Consider the following 18,151-nt stretch of genomic DNA (forward strand, 5'->3'; position numbering starts at 1 on the left):
ACGTATGTGACTGTTATAGTTAAATATGCGTCGTGATGGTACCCATGGAAGTTTGCGTACATCGTCCAGAGTATTGTCATTCCAACAAAGTTAGAAATATTAGTGTTGAGCGTGGTTGTATTCCACGGCCAACTTGCTAAGTTCACCCTATTGGAGCTGGCCGTAGCTTCGTACCAAATAACCAAAAACAAATTCACTTAATTCCAGAATAATTTAAATTATAAACATCGCCGATTACTAATACTTAGAAACAGAAATCGAATTCAAGTAAGTCAAATTCATTTAGTCTTAACATAGCTTGAGTCAACAAATATTATGTTATATCAAGAAGTGATATCTAGTTTATTAGGGAGAAGGTTTAAGATGCCCAAGTATTCGCGCGCCATAGTCCCAGGCCCCCTTTTTAAAATACAAGGGGGACGTAAAATGAGGCCGGGCTATTTCGCCTCTCCTCAGTCGGAAAATATGACTGTAATTTTCGTCATTCGCGTCGCGCAGACTTGAGTTTTCAAGAACCAATGAGATGCTGCAGTTGTAATTTAGAGGCGGTGGGGATTAACTCCGGACACGTCTACGTTTGGACTGGAGATAAAGCTAGAAATATGGCGAATTTATACCTTAATTCTCCCTAGTAAATTAGATATCGCTTCTTGGTTTATATACTATTTAAATCAGATTTTCCACAAAGGCAAATTGAAGTTCTCTACAAATCCCACCACAACAAAGTCCTTAAGCAATCTTAATTAATGCCAGCAAACTAAATATTCAAACAACAATCTCTATTAATAACCCTTTTAATGAAAACATAATTAAAACCTATTGATTTTCGTGCCCGGCAGCCCGGAACAAACATGAATCTAAATATATAACAACCACATATGGAATTACGGATGTATATAATTTAAGGTCTAATTTCTCAAAAGGTCGTATACAAACTACAAAATCTGTGAAACAATTTCATTGAAGAAGACAAACGAAGACGTGAAAGAATGGGATGATAATCTTCTATTTTTAGATAGTAGCGCCCCCTTTCGTTGGAAATGATCGTAACCTTCATCCTGATCCAAGGATGGAATAAAGAAGAAATGTTTCGGCCCGGGATTGTTGGATGGAAACTTTATTGATCCAAAAGCTTCAAGGGCTTTCCCGTTCTTGTCCACCATAAGGTTGTAGCGCAAGCGCTCGTACGCCAACCAACTTTGGCCGATATTTATATCCATCCCTCTTCCCGAAGCCCTCTAGCGGAAGTTTTCAAGGCCTAACTAGCTAGCTGCTCCATATGCCATGATCCAACCCACCCAAGAAATGTAACAAAGATACAAGGGAACCTACTTTGGACCCAGTTTTATTCGCTATTCGCAAGGTTTATTTGGAATTATTGAGCTTTGCCTTAAAATGAATTGAAATAAATAAGCTGCTATTGCATAAATTGCAACGTAGCCTGCTGGAAGTAGGTTATATTTAATTTTAAATGCCGTCATTAATTCCAGCTTAACTTAAGCTTTAAAATGAGTACAAACAAGCCTGGGTTTAATTAAAATTAAGCTTAAGCGATGTACCCGCTCCTGGTGGCGATAATAAGCGCCCCTAGTGGTCAATAGTTTAAATTACGCCAATTACGGCATGTAATATATCAAATTAAAGGAAATTTCGAGTAGATCTCGATTATATTTAAAACAAATTACATACCACGATATTAGATAAAGAAAATCCAATAAAATTGAAACTTTCTCGCGAAATCTACGCTAACTTCGTAAACCTAACCTAAAAACCACCGCAAATTTTTATAACGCGCAACAAATACGTAATATATTATTCCATTTTGTTTTAGAAGGAAAAAAAATCCATAACCAACCCCCTTCGAGCCTAGAAAACACTATACAACAGATAAAATATGCTTGAAAACAGCTGTACCAAGAGATAAGGCTTGCAGGCGGTATCCACCAAGCGCAGTAACACTACGTGTGTGTCCCCCTTAGTTAGGAGGGTTAAAAATCCACGCGTAGTTAGGGGGTGGAGATTTTAATGTGCAAAAAGCGGGGAGATCCGGCAACCCTAATTTCGTTAATGAATGAATGTTAGGGGAAGGTGGAAAAGCCAGCAAATGGGTGCTTTTTAATACCACCACATTATGGCTTGAATCCATTAAGTAAGTTAAGTTGAACACGGGGGATGCAGTCCGTAGATCGATGGTGGAAATATCCCTTTGTGACGTATCAGTGCGGAAACAATTCTACTTCCACTTCCCCCTCCGAAAGAGCTTGCTACGTGTCCGCATATAAGCTATTTGCCATATTTAAATTTTGCTATAACCCTATTAGAAGAAGTACAGAATTTGATGTAAAACCTTTCTTTGATTTGCATATTATTATTTATTTTTTAATTGAATATAAATCGGAAAGAAAAATAGGAAACAGAATTCATTTAGGATTAGGAAGTACTTCAAATTTTGGAAATTAAAATCAATAGCAAATTCAGCAGGAGCCCAGTCAAGGATGGACCTTTCATGAAATTATAGGAATAGGACAAGTTCAAAAATATAAGATTTCATAGGAATTATAGGACAGCTGGGCTCATTGTGAAAGGGGAGGAGCTACGTGAACATGACGTCCATATTGTATAGCCTGAGCTGACGACTTCCGTTCCAATATGGTTGCCAAAACCCAGATAAGAGATAGGAGGAAGCGACGTCACGAGAAAGTTCGTAGTAGCAGACTATTGGCTATTTGGAACACGTTTAAAAATATAGGACTCTATAGGACTGTTGGGCACCCTGCAAATTAGAAAGTAGAAACTGAAAAGTAAGGCTGTACGGATGGATTTTCATATTTTGGCCGCCATTTTACAATATGGTCACGGATTGAAAACATAATTGAGCACAAATTACTTAAATAAATTATTATTTCTAATTGCCTTTGATGGAAATTAATTATTCCATTGTCAGTCAATACTTTTAACAACAACCCCATTTCAATTTATGGGTATCTGAAACAAGTACCCACTGAACGCACCGTAATGTTATAAAAATATCCCTGGAAAATTCCCGTCGTGCGTGCCGGTGCCATTTGTTGCGTATTTTGAGAGCAACGATGGTAGGGTACATACAAATTTCGTAGTCATTGATCGAAAAATGCCAGTCTTGATTAGGGATTTTTAATAGCAACGACTTTATAGCTATAGCTTGCTTGCTTGACGCTTGCAGGGTTTCAACATTTATAGGTGTGGTGAATGAAGCAAGCCATGGCAGGGCGACGGTGTTAATGTTAATGGCTTGACGCAAGGGTCCCATTTAACAGATGGGTTATATGTATGTATTTGCGTATTGTAGCTAGCTACTAATCGCTTCATAATCATAATAAAACGTTACATTTTGGTTTGTTACATTTGATAAGAGGGGTGCCAATATTTAATTTAAGTACTAGTTAAAATAGTTAAGCAGGATTGCATACAGCCCTAACAGGAATCATTGCATTGTGTATCCAGTTATTTTCACTCAACGTATCTATTCTACCCAACGGATTTTGTGGGAAGATATAACTAGACTAATCATTATATATGATGAATTTTACCAAAAGGAATTTATAATATATCACCCCTGCACGTTGCACCTTGCGACTAGCGCACCTAGTTACTCTCTAGTTACTACCAAATAACCAATAAAATCGCAGGTAGAAAGACGACACCAGAATTATGATCGTGAAGCGTATTAAGTTCTCAAGCCCAGCCCGCAAAACATGCATAGAAATTAAAACAGGATATATTTGGACACAATCATTCCTAGTACTTGTATGCATTCCCGATTTAAGATATTATAAAATTTACACAAAAATAAGGTATCCTACTTTTCAAATGATAGGGTAAGCAATGATCAAAAAAAAAATATGGTGGTTAAAATCAGAAAAGGCAAAAAAAGGGTCCGTCTGTCAGTCAATCAAAGGTAATAGAATTCATCACGTGATTGTCGTTTCCGGTTTATGGTACAAGGCACGCACATGAACTCAACCGGAAATGGAGTCAATTCGTCACGGCAGACCTTTTATCCAATTCCTCCGCGACAAATCATGCCTCCCTAAGGTCTAAAGACCCTGGACATAAACCATATAGAAAAATAACAGACTCACATCATAACCAGACATAAAATCTTGCAATGATTAGCCCAGTCTTAGCACAGTCTTAGCACAAAATCCACCTATTTAGACGAGTAATTACGGTACCATTTTATTTATAGCGTGTTAGCTTAGGTATTTGTTTGGGTTAAGCTTAGCTTTGGTTCAATGGGGGTCAGGGGTCAGGTAGCCATCTCATAGACCGACTTAACCTACTGCGAGTTTGTATTTCGAACAGGTTTAGATTTAATTTTAGAAGTAGGAATGGAGAACAGAGTAATGTGGGCGCGCGTCAAAGTCCCGGATCCCCTTTTCACGGGACGAAGGGAGGGGGGTATGAAAGAAGAGGCGGGTGGGTCATAGCGACAGAGGTAAAAAGGAATTCCGTATTTTTCGCCGTCCCCGTCAGCAACGTCATCAAAACGTAGTTTAAGTGAGCAGCCAATAAGATCATTTAAACTTTTCGTTACGTGTTGGAGGGAGGGGCTCTATACTGGGTGGTCTAATAGTCGGACTGAAGTAAATACTAACCGCTCTCCATTCCTACTTCTAAAATTAAATCTATCCCTGACAAAAATAAGCAGTTAATGGAAAAGTTCTATGAAATTTCAAACTACGTTTTTTTTCTTTTCTTTTAAACTTCGTGTTTGGTATATTTTCTCGCCAAAAGGTTCAACCCTTCTCGTGTAAAGTTTGTTCATTTTAAAATACTTTCGGCTAATATCGGTATATCACGGAAACAACGCCCATTTTTAGTATCACGGCGTTCCTATGGGGGAAAAATTAAATCCATTCTGTAATATTATACAACTTACATTCTTAAAAAACTTAAATTTGCATAGATATTCTATGCGTACTTATGTCATTTTAATATTGTATTTATATTAAACTTAATGACTTTAGCTAGGGAACGTTTCATTATCTATCTTTTGAGTTTTAGATTTATATTACCGTATGTAATGAGAATTAAATGCAAACATAATACAAGAATACATACAACTAATAGGAATAATTGCGTACCCAGCCGTTTTTCTCAACTTATCCAGGCGGACATTGTGGGAGGAGCTAGACTAATCATTTCTAAACAACAGTTAGAAAGACGCCATCAGAATTATGAGGAGTGACGTGATAGTAAGTTCTCAAGCCCAGTCCCCAAAACCCGCATAGTGTATTATTTATACAATTTAAACCAAGGCGATAGGGATTTGGCAGTACTACGTCATAAAACGTCACGCTAGCTTCCACTATTGTTAAAAACATACCAGGAGCAGAGGCTTAAATAGTTTTCGTTCTGGGGGTGGAGCTAAGCCCCTATATTGACATCACACTCTATGGCAAATATAACACTAGGCTCATATACTTATAGAAAATATGATAGGCTTATGAGTTAGCTATTTCGGGTATTTCCCCGGCTGGATTCTGAATAAAATTTCATAATAAAAATCGCAATATCATGTTAAAATTGTTTAACGTTTTCTTTGTAGTCTGTTTACAATAATTTGCGAATCGCGTGTCTAAAAGGTATTGTTGTTACGTCATCACCACTGCAGTAGCAGCAGCTTTGAATGCAATTTTACTTCGCTTGTTTGAAGGTACTGTTCTTAGTTATTGATCGACTGGAGATAATAGTGTTTAACACGGGCTTCGAGTTGTTGTAACTTGTAATGAACTTTATTATTTTGGTATATTATCGTGCTTAAAGGAAAAGTTCAAGTAACATAACCTTCTATGCAAAGTTGCAAACACCTATTTTTCCACGTTTATTTGTCAATTCAAAATGTTGTGCTTAAAATGATAACCTTTAGTTGTCAAATTCACCGAGCACTATCAGTAACTTAGCTTCCATTACGGTTTTTTTCAGACACAAATAACGTTATTACATTTTTTTTACAACAAAAGTCATTTATCGTATAGACCCAAAGACCTCATAAAAATAAATAAAAAATTAAAGAGAAAAGAAAGTTAAAAAAAACCTTGAGTTAAAAAGTGAAAATGACTTGTGCCCCAAATAATTTATCACGGTCAATCTTAAGATTCACGGCTATTTTGAAAATGTTCCCTATGCGGGAACCAGATAAACCACTTTCAATATCAACGGCGAATTAGATTCGAGCCATAAGAGATAGAGTAAAAAAAAAAATAATAATAAAACATAATGATAACGGACAAGTCTTATGAAAATAACTAGCTGTTACCCGCGGCGTCGCTCGCGTGTAATAAGAACTTCCATCAAAATTATATAAAGAATGGGTAGATTTTACTGATGACTAATATTTTTGTATCACCCTAGGAGCCAAGGCACTCGGCCTTGCCAGTCGGGATGCATTTTTTATTACTTTTCACGCGGACATTATTCCATAAAGAAGGGTTTTTAAATTTCAGGCCGCCATTTAAAAAGATGGCAACAAATCGAACCCAAAAGACCATTCAGCCCGTCTATAGGTTAAAGGAAACCAGTGTACTAAATATTAGCGAAATCGGTTGAAACGCGCGGACTTTGTTGCATAGAGAAGATTTTTTATATTTCCGGGCGCCATTTATTAAAATGGCGGCGGATTGGAAAAAAAATCTTTCTTAGTACGCGCCTACTACTTATGAGTAACGTTCCTGCAAATTGTCAGCCTTCTAGGGCAAGCGGTTTGGGCTGGGCATTGATTATCAGTCAGTCAGTCAGTCAGTCAGTCAGGAGTTCAGGACTTTGATTTATATTATAATAAATTTGATGCTAAACTATATGAAAACTTATTAACTAAGTCAAAAAAGGACCTTTCCCTGCCAGTTACATGATCCATTTACCTTCGTTAACCAAAAACAATTTTTTCATTAGAGCAGCTCTTTAAGGACACACTTTTTATCTCTAAATAAAAAAGGAAACCTAGCGGAGAAAACCAAAATAAAAAAACACACATTCTGGGAAGCAATTTTCGTTTCATCAGGTCAGCGTCCCCAAACCCAAAGCGACCTTGTTGGCTTTCCGCCACTAGAGGGACCTCCCCATCATACACAGGGGGTGTTGAAGGCCAAGAATCCATCTCCAATACCATCTTATCGTGCCTGTAACTTTAAAGTAACGCTTAAACAAGAATCATACGATGTTTCACGTCAGGTTAGACTGGTATCTCACCCATCGTCTTCGGGTAGAGAGATCGGAGAGCCTCTTTTAAAGTTTCTTCAAATATCTCAGATATTTTTCTTTAAATGATTGATAGTCAGCTGGTTTAGCACTTAAAAGATTGTGACTTCAACTTCACCAAGAAGTGATATCTAGTTTATTAGGGAGAAGGTATAAATTCGCCACATTTATAATCTAGCTTTATCTCCAGTCCAAACAAACGTAGACGTGTCCGGAGTTAATCCCCGCCGCCTCTAAATTACAACCAGCATCTCATTGGTTCTTGAAAACTCTTGCACGTCAGCGCGACGCGAATGACTATGAAAATTACAGTCAAATTTTCCGACTGAGGAGAGTGTAACGAAATAGCCCGGCGTCTCCTTTTACGTCCCCCTTGTATTTTGAAAGGGGGACTGGGACTATGGCGCGCGAATACTTAGGTATCTTATACCTTCTCCCTAATAAACTAGATATCACTTCTTGACTTCACCTAGGCCTAGCTATCACTGGAAATGTACTTGATGCTATAATCGACAAGGTTTCATACTCTACCCCAAGGGTTAACCCTGCCTATGCTGATCATATTATATTAAACTCAAATCTCTAGTACCAATGAAGTAACAACTAGTCTATTTTAATAGTAAAATATTGTAGAAAGAATTTTGATTCAATTGCCCTCGTTTCACCCGTAAATCATTTAACAACACAGGGTGTCTCTGATCTAGGGATAGATTTAATTTTAGAAGTAGGAATGGAGAACGGTTAGTATTTCCTTCAGTAGTCCGACTCATAGAGCAGTATAGAGCCCCTCCCTCCAACACGTAACGAAAAGTTTAAATTATCTTATTGGCTGCTCGCTTAAACCCTACGTTTTGATGACGTTGCTGACGGGGACGACGGTGAAAAATACTCAATTCCTTTTTACTACCTCTGTCGCTTAGACCCGCCTCTTCTTTCATACCCCCCCCCCTCCGTTCCGTAAAAGGGGGTCTGGGACTTTGACGCGCGCCCAGATTACTCTGTTCTCCATTCCTACTTCTAAAATTAAATCAATCCCTGATTGTACATATGAGCCGGTTCATTCCTTGGCAGTGTAAATTGTTAACAACTGCACCTGAACTTAACTACGCACTTCGTTCGTCGTTATAGAAACCGCTATATGTTATACTTCAAAGTTCCACAGATTGCGCAAAAACTATACCTACACTAAAACACTCCATAACGAGAATTTCGTCGGTGAACAGCAAGTGTTAACAATTACGGAGCTGTGACATAAAATTGCGCTTAACAATTTCGCACAACTATAGTTAATAACAACCGTTTTCCAACCCTAAAACGCGCAAAAACTAAACTAAAAGAAAATGGCAGGGGAATATTGCCACATTAAGATATCATCACGTGTACGTAATGTTAAAAACTTGTTGGTAGTTTGCTTGGGTACCGCGGTACAATTCGCGGTATACTGGTCATCCGTGAACTTAATAAGTAGCGTCCGTATCGAAGACGCTTTAGGAGTGACCACTGAATTAATACTGTACTTGTGCTACGTAATTGGTAACTTAACAATCGCCACAATGTGCGTCAAGTACTTGGGAACCAGGAATTGCGCAGCCTGTAGTATTATATTGTACAGTTTATCAATGGCCGGTAATTATAAACCAAATATGGTGGTATTTTCAATAACTAGCGTTATAGTTGGATTGGCAGCGGCTATGTATTGGACAAGTATCAATTGCTACATCGTAGAACTCGCGAAGGATTATGGGAAACCCGATGGAGTTAATCAAGCAATTTTTTTATTTTTTGGAACTTTTACAACATTTTATCAATCGTCTAATATTTTGGGGAATATTATATCATACGAGATACTCAAAGTTAAAGAGGATCGACATGAAAACGGTAATCTATTTTCATTTATTTATTTATTGGGTTCTTCTACATTACATCAGGGATAGATTTAATTTTAGAAGTAGGAATGGAGAACGGTTAGCCCAGTATAGAGCCCCTGCCTCCAACACGTAACGAAAAGTTTAAATGATCTTATTGGCTGCTCACTTAAACTACGTTTTGATGACGTTGCTGACGGGGACGGCGAAAAATACGCAATTCCTTTTTACCTCTGTCGCTATGACCCTTCCGTCTCTTCTTTCATACCCCTCCATCCCGTCCCGAGGAAGGGGGTCCGGGACTTTGACGCGCGCCCTGCTAGATTACTCTGTTCTCCATTCCTACTAATAAAATTATATTTATCCCTGACATTACCATAGATTTATTATTTTAAAACTGGTAGTTAAATTTAATTCGGTTCGACCGCATACCAACGCAAACCCCAAGTATACAAATAGTACTAAAGAAAAGTATTTAATGAACGTTTTTTAGAAAATGAACTGAACTAGTATGATTTTGTCATAGCATTACCTTCACCCACGACTAAAAATATTATTACTTCAAGGGTAAATACAAATTCCAAAACAGATGTTAAACAATTCTGATATAAATGTATTGCCACATAGAAATGACTATGACTCAAAAACTTCTACACGTATTTTACCATACATATGAGCCAGTTTATCATGCATACATCGCAACGAAAACGGCCTTAAAACTTTCCCTACACAATGTAGATTACTAACTGCGCCTGAACTTAACTATACGCTTTCTGGGTCGTTACAACAAACCGTCATACACTTCACTGTTCCCTAACTTGCCCAAAAACTAAACCGTCAGTAAAAAGTTACGCTTCTTCCATACGCCGAGTTCGTATGTTTATTTCATATAATAACAAACATTTTGTCAGCTAACAGCAAGTGTTAAACAATTACCTATCCGTGACATTAATTGCGCCTAACAACTTCGCACAACTATAGTTAATAACAACCGTTTACAACCCTAAAACGTGCAAAAAATGGCCGGCGAATATTACCACATAAAGAAATCACGTGTCCGTAATGTTAAAAACTTGTTAGTGGTTTGCTTGGGTACCGCGGTCCAGTTTGCGGTATATTGGTCATCCGTGAACTTAATAAGTAGCGTCCGTATCGAAGACGGTTTAGGAGTGACCACTGAATTAATCCTGTACGTGTTCAACGTAATTGGTAACTTGACATTCGCCACAATGTGCGTCAAGTACTTGGGAACCAAGAATTGCGTAGCCTGTAGTATAGCATTGTACAGTTTATCAATGGTCGGTAATTACAAGCCCAATTTGGTGGTGTTTTCGATAACTAGCGTCATACTTGGATTGGCGGGAGCTATGTATTGGACAAGTATTAATTGTTACATCGTAGAACTCGCGAAGGATTATGGGAAACCCGATGGAGTTAATCAAGCCACGTTTTTGTTCTTTGGAACATTCGCGACATTTTTTCAGTCTTCTAATATTTGGGGTAATGTTATTTCGTACGAGGTGCTTAAAGTGAAGGAGGAACGATACCAAAATGGTAATAATTTTGTTTTATTTTGATAATTACTAATTAGGCTTAGCTATAGATTTGATTAAATCAAGGAGAAGTAATTAAGTTTCCGATAGAGAACCGTTTAATTTTTTACTAGTAAGACATAAGGTCAGTAAGGAACTAGTTTTTTAAATATTAATGAAATATGTTGAAATGCACAGACGTTATTCGATAAATAATGTTTCGGTTACATTTATGGGCGCCATTTTTAAAGATGGCGTAGGGCAAATCGAACGCCAAAAGCTTACCATAAAGCGCATCTTATAGGACATCGGGAACCAGTGTACTAAATTTTAAAGAAATCGGTTGAAAATTTGAAATGCACCGACGTTATTCTATAAAAAAGGTTCTTTTGCACATTTCTAGCCGCCATTTTTCAAGATGGTGGCGGATTGAAAAAATCTTTCATAGCACGTGTCTACTACTTAAGAGTAACGTCCCTGCAAATTTTCAACCTTCTAGCTAAAGGGGTTTGGACTGGGCGTTGATTACAAGTCAATCAAGTCAGTTAATCAGGCCTTTGATTAGATAAATACGAATTATTTTAATTAGGACTCAATTATATCCTCAAATTAAAATAATATTCTAATTACATTCTGTTAAAAAAATTAATAAATAAATAAATATGCATTTTAAAAGAAAATAATTAAACCCAGCTAAATTCAAAACTAAATAAAACATTAAAAATATATGAAAAATAGTCAAAACGTAGAGGATATTTTAATCGAATGTCATATTTTGATTGGAACGTATATAAGCCTCTTTTCAAGGTAAGGTAGAAAATTACTATACCACTGTAAACACACAGGTGCCGTTTGAAACCGAATAACATCATCCCATTAATACACAGGTACAAACAGCAACCAACTACCATAGCATAAACAAGACCGAGAACTAGATAAAACCTCGCAAAAGTCACATATATATGAAACTCAAATACGTTTAATTTCCAGTATAAAACATTATTTTAACCAAATTCAAAATGGCGTTAGAACGTAATCAACCCTTAAAACGGGCCCGTCAACGAACTAAATCTCGTAATTTCAAAAATATAATGATTATCGGTATTAGTGCGGCATTATTGTATACAGTTAATTACTGTTCATTTAAATTAACACGTGATGTTGTGACGTCAGAAACAGAAGCGGGGTTTGAAGTTGTTTTCTTCAAACCCGAATTGATTTTAAATTTATCAGCTGTAATCTCCGCGTTATTTTTAATTGTTTTAGTAATTAAGTTTATCGGATTTAAATACAGTATCGTTTTAAGTACCTTCATGTTTAGCGTTCAAAGTGTGATTAATTTCAAACCAATTATAGAAGTTTACGCAACTATGAGTGTCATTAATGGTTTAGGATATGCGTTATTTTGGGTGTCTGTTAGTCGTTATGTGTTATTATTGGCTGAAGATTTTGCCCAACCCGGTCAAATAAATTCAACTAAATTTCTCTTTATCGGGATTTTTGTTACGTTTTATCAGTCAAGTTATATTTGGGGTAATTTGTTGTGGTATCTATTATTGGATTTTGGGAATAATAACCAGAATATTAATGGTAAATTAATATCAAAAGCAATAGAATTAACTGAAATCTCTCTCGACCAATCACCACTCTTCTTGATCAGTTACTTCTATTTGTTCTTATAAATACCTTAATTATAATTAAATCAAATTTAATTCAATTAAATTTCTTTCTATAGCAACAATGGATAATATCAATATCGACTTCAATATTTCCGAAATCTGTGGGGTTAATTTCTGCGATTGGTACGCGACTGGTCCTCAAGATATTCTGCAAATACCCAGCGATGACCAGATGAAAAAGTTAAGCGCGGTTTTCATTGCCTGCGCTATTGCATCTGGTCTGTTCGTTCTGTTTTTCGCGGACTCTGTGAAAACCCCGGAGGAATTTCAAAAAACTAAAGTCAAGGATCTCTTATTGTCGACCATAAGGTGTCTTAAGAATCCGTACCATCTATTATTGGGGCCTATTGTATTCCTGTCGGGTTTGGACGTATGCTTTCTAATGACAGACTTCACTAAGGTACAGTACAGTACTTTCACTATTTTTGCCAATTGCGTCATTACTTTTGAAATCAGATCATAATTAATGTGCTAGCTGAATTCTACGTGAGACTAGCTTTAATTTAAGTACCCATATGCCATGGTTCACAAATTGTGAAAAAGTTCACAAAACTAATTTAGCTTATGGGTACTCATTTATATTATTATGCCATTACTGGTAAAATTTAACAATAACTAATGCTTCCACTGTATTCCACGTGTTACACGCTTTAATTTGAGTATCCATATGCCATGATTCACAAATTGTGAAAAAGTTCAAACAAATTTAACTTATGGATACTCGTTTATATTATTGCGCCACTACTGGTAAAACCCGATTATAATGAATGCTACCGATTTATTCCACGTGTTATACGCTTTAATTTGAGTACCCACAAGCCATGGTTCACAAATTGTGAAAAAGTTCACAACATAATTTTGTTGATAACTTATGGGTACTGGTAAACTAATAATCGTGGGTAAATAAATATGACGAAATTTACTTTCAGGCGTATATATCATGCACATGGGGTGTCAGTCATATAGGCTACGTACTTGTGACATACGGTGTGACAAGTACCATATTCGCGGTTGTACTGGGATACGCCGAACGAAAAGTGGACAGATTAATAATAATCATAACTGGGCTTTTAATACTTGGAGGTTGTATAGCGGCTTTGGGATTTTGGACACCATCTTACGACAGCAAGTACTTTTTATTCATAGTTGCTGGCTTCTGGGGATTTGTAGATTCCATATTGCAAGGACAAGTTAAAGGTACTTATCCTATTTTTAAACGTATTCACAAATTGTGACTAATGCTATTCATTCCTAGCTCTCTATGGGGTTTTTTTCGCTGGCGACAACGAAGCTTCATTCGCTTGCCTATCAACCTTTGAGGCCCTCGCCTACTTAATTGGATACAGCTACGATAGTCAACTGTGCATTAAGATTAAGCTGATCATATTGGCCGGAGTCACGGGTGTGTCGTTGGTCGGTTACGTAATAGCGGAACTACTTTACAGAAGAAAGAAGGCCCGGGGTTTTAAGGCTTCCTTCAATTTAAGTCAAATTATGAATAGTTATAACAATTATCCTTCAATTAATAACGGAGTCCAAGGTGAAACGGTCGAAAATGACCCCTCAAATCTTTATGGTCTAAGTAATCCGGCCTTTGTACATGATGACAAAACAGAGTTTTGAAAATTTAAGAGTTAGGGCTGAAACGTTTTGTTGTTATTATATTTATGCATACTAAATATTGTGACGGGTATTGCCTCAACTATTGTGACGCAAAGTATATACCATCTCAAATACTGTGACGCAAAGAATATACCATCTCAAATACTGTGACGCAAAGAATATACCATCTCAAATACTGTGACGCAAAGAATATACCATCTCAAATACTGTGACGCAAAGAATATACCATCTCAAATACTGTGACGGAAAGAATATAATATCTCAAATACTGTGACGCAAAGAATATAATATCTCAAATACTGTGACGGAAAGAATATAATATCTCAAATACTGTGACGCAAAGAATATAATATCTCAAATACTGTGACGCCAAGAATATAACATCTCAAATACTGTGACGCAGAGAATATAATATCTCAAATACTGTGACGCAGAGAATATAATATCTCAAATACTGTGACGCAGAGAATATAATATCTCAAATACTGTGACGCAGAGAATATAATATCTCAAATACTGTGACGCTAAGTCAATACCATTTCAAAATATCAACCCACTAGAGTAACCAATAGAAATGCAGCAAAGCAGAAACAGTACTCACCAGCCCAACAACGTCTTCGGTATCTTAATTTCCTTTTCTTAATGAGTTTGGTGGGCGTGTCTTCTTTGCTTTTACCAGCTTTTCCGGCGGTAGCATTTCCGGCTCCGCCAAGATTGTTGGAATTGGCTTGTGCAGAGTTGAAATGAGAGTTAACGTGTCGCTCGAGAGCGCTTTGAGAGGCGAAACGGTGTTGGCAACCTTCAACTATGCACTTGAAGGGCTTGTTACCGCCGTGGCTTAGTATGTGGCGTTGTAGCCAACTGACGGAACAAGATGGACGGTTGTATACCTGTGGATTGACAAATTAAAAATACCTTTAAAAATTTTGGACTTAAGAACAAATGAGTTGTTTATAAACAGATCCGAGTTCGGATATTGGCGTCCATGAACTCATACTTTGAACTGGGTTGTCCGTCTTGCGTTCTAATGGTACCAAAGTTCATACGATATGTTACATAAGTTTGTCACTAGTTACTGAGAGCTTGTCATGAAGTGAGTGAAGTATGTCATAGGTTCGAGGTAAAGCGACGCCTGGTGAGGCGCTGTCAAAGGCTTAGTGCAGACTAAATAGGACCTAGATGGAAGTCCTGCAAAATTAACCACCACAGAGTGTAGGACTTCAATTGACTCTCTTCCGTCGTTCTCCTTCTCGAACTAGCTCGAGCTGTAGTCTCTCAGTAGCATTACGAAGTACAGGAAGTGTCTTCATACTTATGGAACGTATCTTATAAACTAATGCGGAACCGAAACACAAAACTTCCCAACAAAAACAAAAAAGACAACACTAACCTTGCATCCAACCCATAGACAAGTAAATGTCTCATTCTTCATTTGACAGTCAACGTGGCAACTCTTCATGTGCTCAACCAACCTATCACTAGGAACATCATTTTTGCATCCGTGCCACTTGCACACTTTATCATCCGCGGGTTTGGGTTGGGGTCGCGATTTCACTAATGACGTACATGACGTTTCGTCCTCTTCTTCCGCCGGTTCGACCTTAATACCATTCGTGTCCGAGCGCTTCCGTTTAACACTTTTTTCTTTGGTGGGGCGACAGTCTTCGACAACACTCGCGGCGGTTGCGTTGGCAGTAGTAGTTGTAGTAGTAGAAACGGGACAATCATCCTTAAGTCTTTCACTTTTAACTTCCGCGATTGATGGTGCTTCCGCCGCGAATCGTTCAATACTAGAGTCCTCTTCCTCAGGGGTCTCCAATGACGCGTTGGCAATATTGGTCGCGCACCAAACGGCAACGGGTTCCGGTTCAACAACGCGCGTAGACTTATCGGCCTCCGCCGTCAAGCTTCTAAATATGACGGCTGTCGAGGTAACGCGATGGTCCTGAACGCGATCTTCCAAGTCCATGAGACGGTGATTGTGATGACTATGAGTACGGTGTCGATGACGATGGTCATCCTCGGCAAGTGACGGAGGAATTGGTGGCATGGGTTGAGGTGTACCAGGCCGGGAGGTAGATTCGGGACCCGCTTCCGGTGAGCAAGGTTCGGAAACGCTCGTCGTATCGCTGCTTGACGATTGGCAAGTGTCACTACCGCCATGATCGCTGCCGCCACTGCTGACAGCAACGCTGTTGTAATTAAAAGAAAAAGGACATACTTATGAGTAACTTGGCTTTTTAAACCAAATAAATACTTATATACTTAATACTTAAACAATAAATAATGAAGTTAGTTGCATTTGTAATTAAAAAGAAAAATAAACACCCAATGAGTAACTTGTCTTTTTAAACCAAATAAATACTTATATATTTAATACTTAAACAATAAATAATAAAGTTAATTAATATAATTATATAACCTTTCGTGAATTTCCTTACCATTTTGGTTAAATTTAAATTTAGAATTAACAGAAATAATTAAACACCATATATGGCTCAAAACAAATAATAAAGTTAATCTTAACCTTAATGAATTTCCTTACCATTTTGGGTGAATTTAAATTTCGAATTAACAGAAAAATTCAAACACCGAAATAACCAAAGGCGAAATTTAAAATGCACGAAAATTTAAAAATTTAAAAAAAAAAAGCTAGCCAATATAGGTATTTAAAAAAAAATTAAAAATACTTTGATTCTAGAAGATAAGTTGTGGGATTTACGTTTCGAAAAATCCCGCTAATTCCTAAAATACGTTAAGTTTACATTTGAATTTTTGAAGCAAAAAAACTCCGAAAAAAACTGTTTTGATAAAAATAAAACGAAAACAATTCATAACAGTTTTCTTATTTTTTTATTTAAATCGCATCTTGATTCCTTCTCAAAAAAAAAAATAATTCATTTGATAAAAACCAACTTTCAAGATATGTATCTTCCTTAAGCATCTTATTAAAATTCGAAATAAAATAAAAAATGCTGTGATAGCACATGCCGAGACGATTTCAATAATATTTAAACAGTTTTAAATTGGTATTAATTTTTAATTTTGTTAGATTGATAACCAAATTCATTCAGTTTAAAATTTCATTAAATGCAGAGATCTATGTCTAAATTAATATTGCTCCATGGTGGCAGATTTCTATCAGCCAATGACAAACGACATTAGTAAATACTTAATTAACAATACCCTAAAATTAGCATTAAAATAAAGACATTACAAATTATAGCAAACTCACACAGATATTAAATCATCACCGGATTCCCCTTGCATAACCTCCTCTCTCCATAGCGACTAAACATTTTTATAAATTCACTCACTCATGACTACCAAGTGAAATTTCTTTTAGCGAACTTGCTAGGGTAGACAATCGCGTAGAAAATGTCAGCTATGCTACAAACACAACCACACAGATGTTTGGGTTGGCTCGAAACAACGGTCTTAACTGTTAGTTCTAAACATTACATCATCGTAAGTTAGAGAGGAGCATATTACACAGACACGGAAGGTCTAGAGCGAGATGTGTGTGTCTGTGTGGGGGTTTCCCTGTATCAGAAGCGTATAACCCCAAGGAAGTTCACATTCGAAATCCCTACCAGCTTGGCGTTGGCGATGAATTTTTCTATGGCCGCGACAGTAGCGACCTTGAGCTACGAGCGGGAAACGTATCACGTTTAGTGTGGTACAAAGAGGGGAGGAACAGTGGCGACGTGACGTCAATATAGAGCTGTCTCTGAAGCTTTGGTGTGACGTCACCCATGTTATTTGCCAATAGAACCAAAGTGGTACCAAACATGGCCGCCCACTGCCAAAGCTAAGCCCGTGACGTTTTACCTAGGCACTGACGTCACAACTGAAATAGCACGACTTCTTCCAATATGGCCGCCAAAACCGAGGTAATAGATGGGAGGGTGTGACGTCACGAAAGTTTGTAGTAGAAGACTATTATTGGCTATAGGTCGCGCTATTTTAAACGGTTCATATTGTCCCTAGAACCTGATTCGCGACTATGCTTGAGACACTAACAGCGCCATCTATCGCCAATAAGCGGAAACATGATGTGTTTACCGTTTCATCGTCGGTCAAAGTGTGTAAAGAAAGCACTGTTCTTAGCAACTCCCATATAATTAACTCCTGGATTCAGTTAGGGACAAAGCCTTTTAGAACTTGGGAACTAAACTATATGGGAGGTAATGCATTTGACTTTTTTTTTGTG

General features: G+C 37.4%; 1 protein-coding gene across 2 annotated transcripts in view; it reads right to left on the bottom strand.

Annotated features, from left to right (window-relative positions):
* Window positions 1-18,151, bottom strand: part of LOC149615924 (uncharacterized) — a 100,442-nt gene that overhangs the window by 16,821 nt on the left and 65,470 nt on the right. For both annotated transcript variants that reach the window (XM_089857364.1, XM_089857365.1), the window contains exons 2-3: window positions 15,329-16,130; window positions 14,540-14,828 (exon numbers count right to left, since the gene is read on the bottom strand). In XM_089857364.1, coding sequence (XP_089713490.1) covers window positions 14,540-14,828; window positions 15,329-16,130 — 1,091 coding nt within the window. The remainder of the gene's footprint in view (window positions 1-14,539; window positions 14,829-15,328; window positions 16,131-18,151) is intronic.

This window comes from Phalangium opilio, unplaced genomic scaffold (genome assembly GCF_054372755.1).
Source record: "Phalangium opilio isolate 3A_F unplaced genomic scaffold, DU_Popi_V2 ptg000217l_1, whole genome shotgun sequence".
Lineage (NCBI taxonomy): Eukaryota > Metazoa > Arthropoda > Arachnida > Opiliones > Phalangiidae > Phalangium > Phalangium opilio.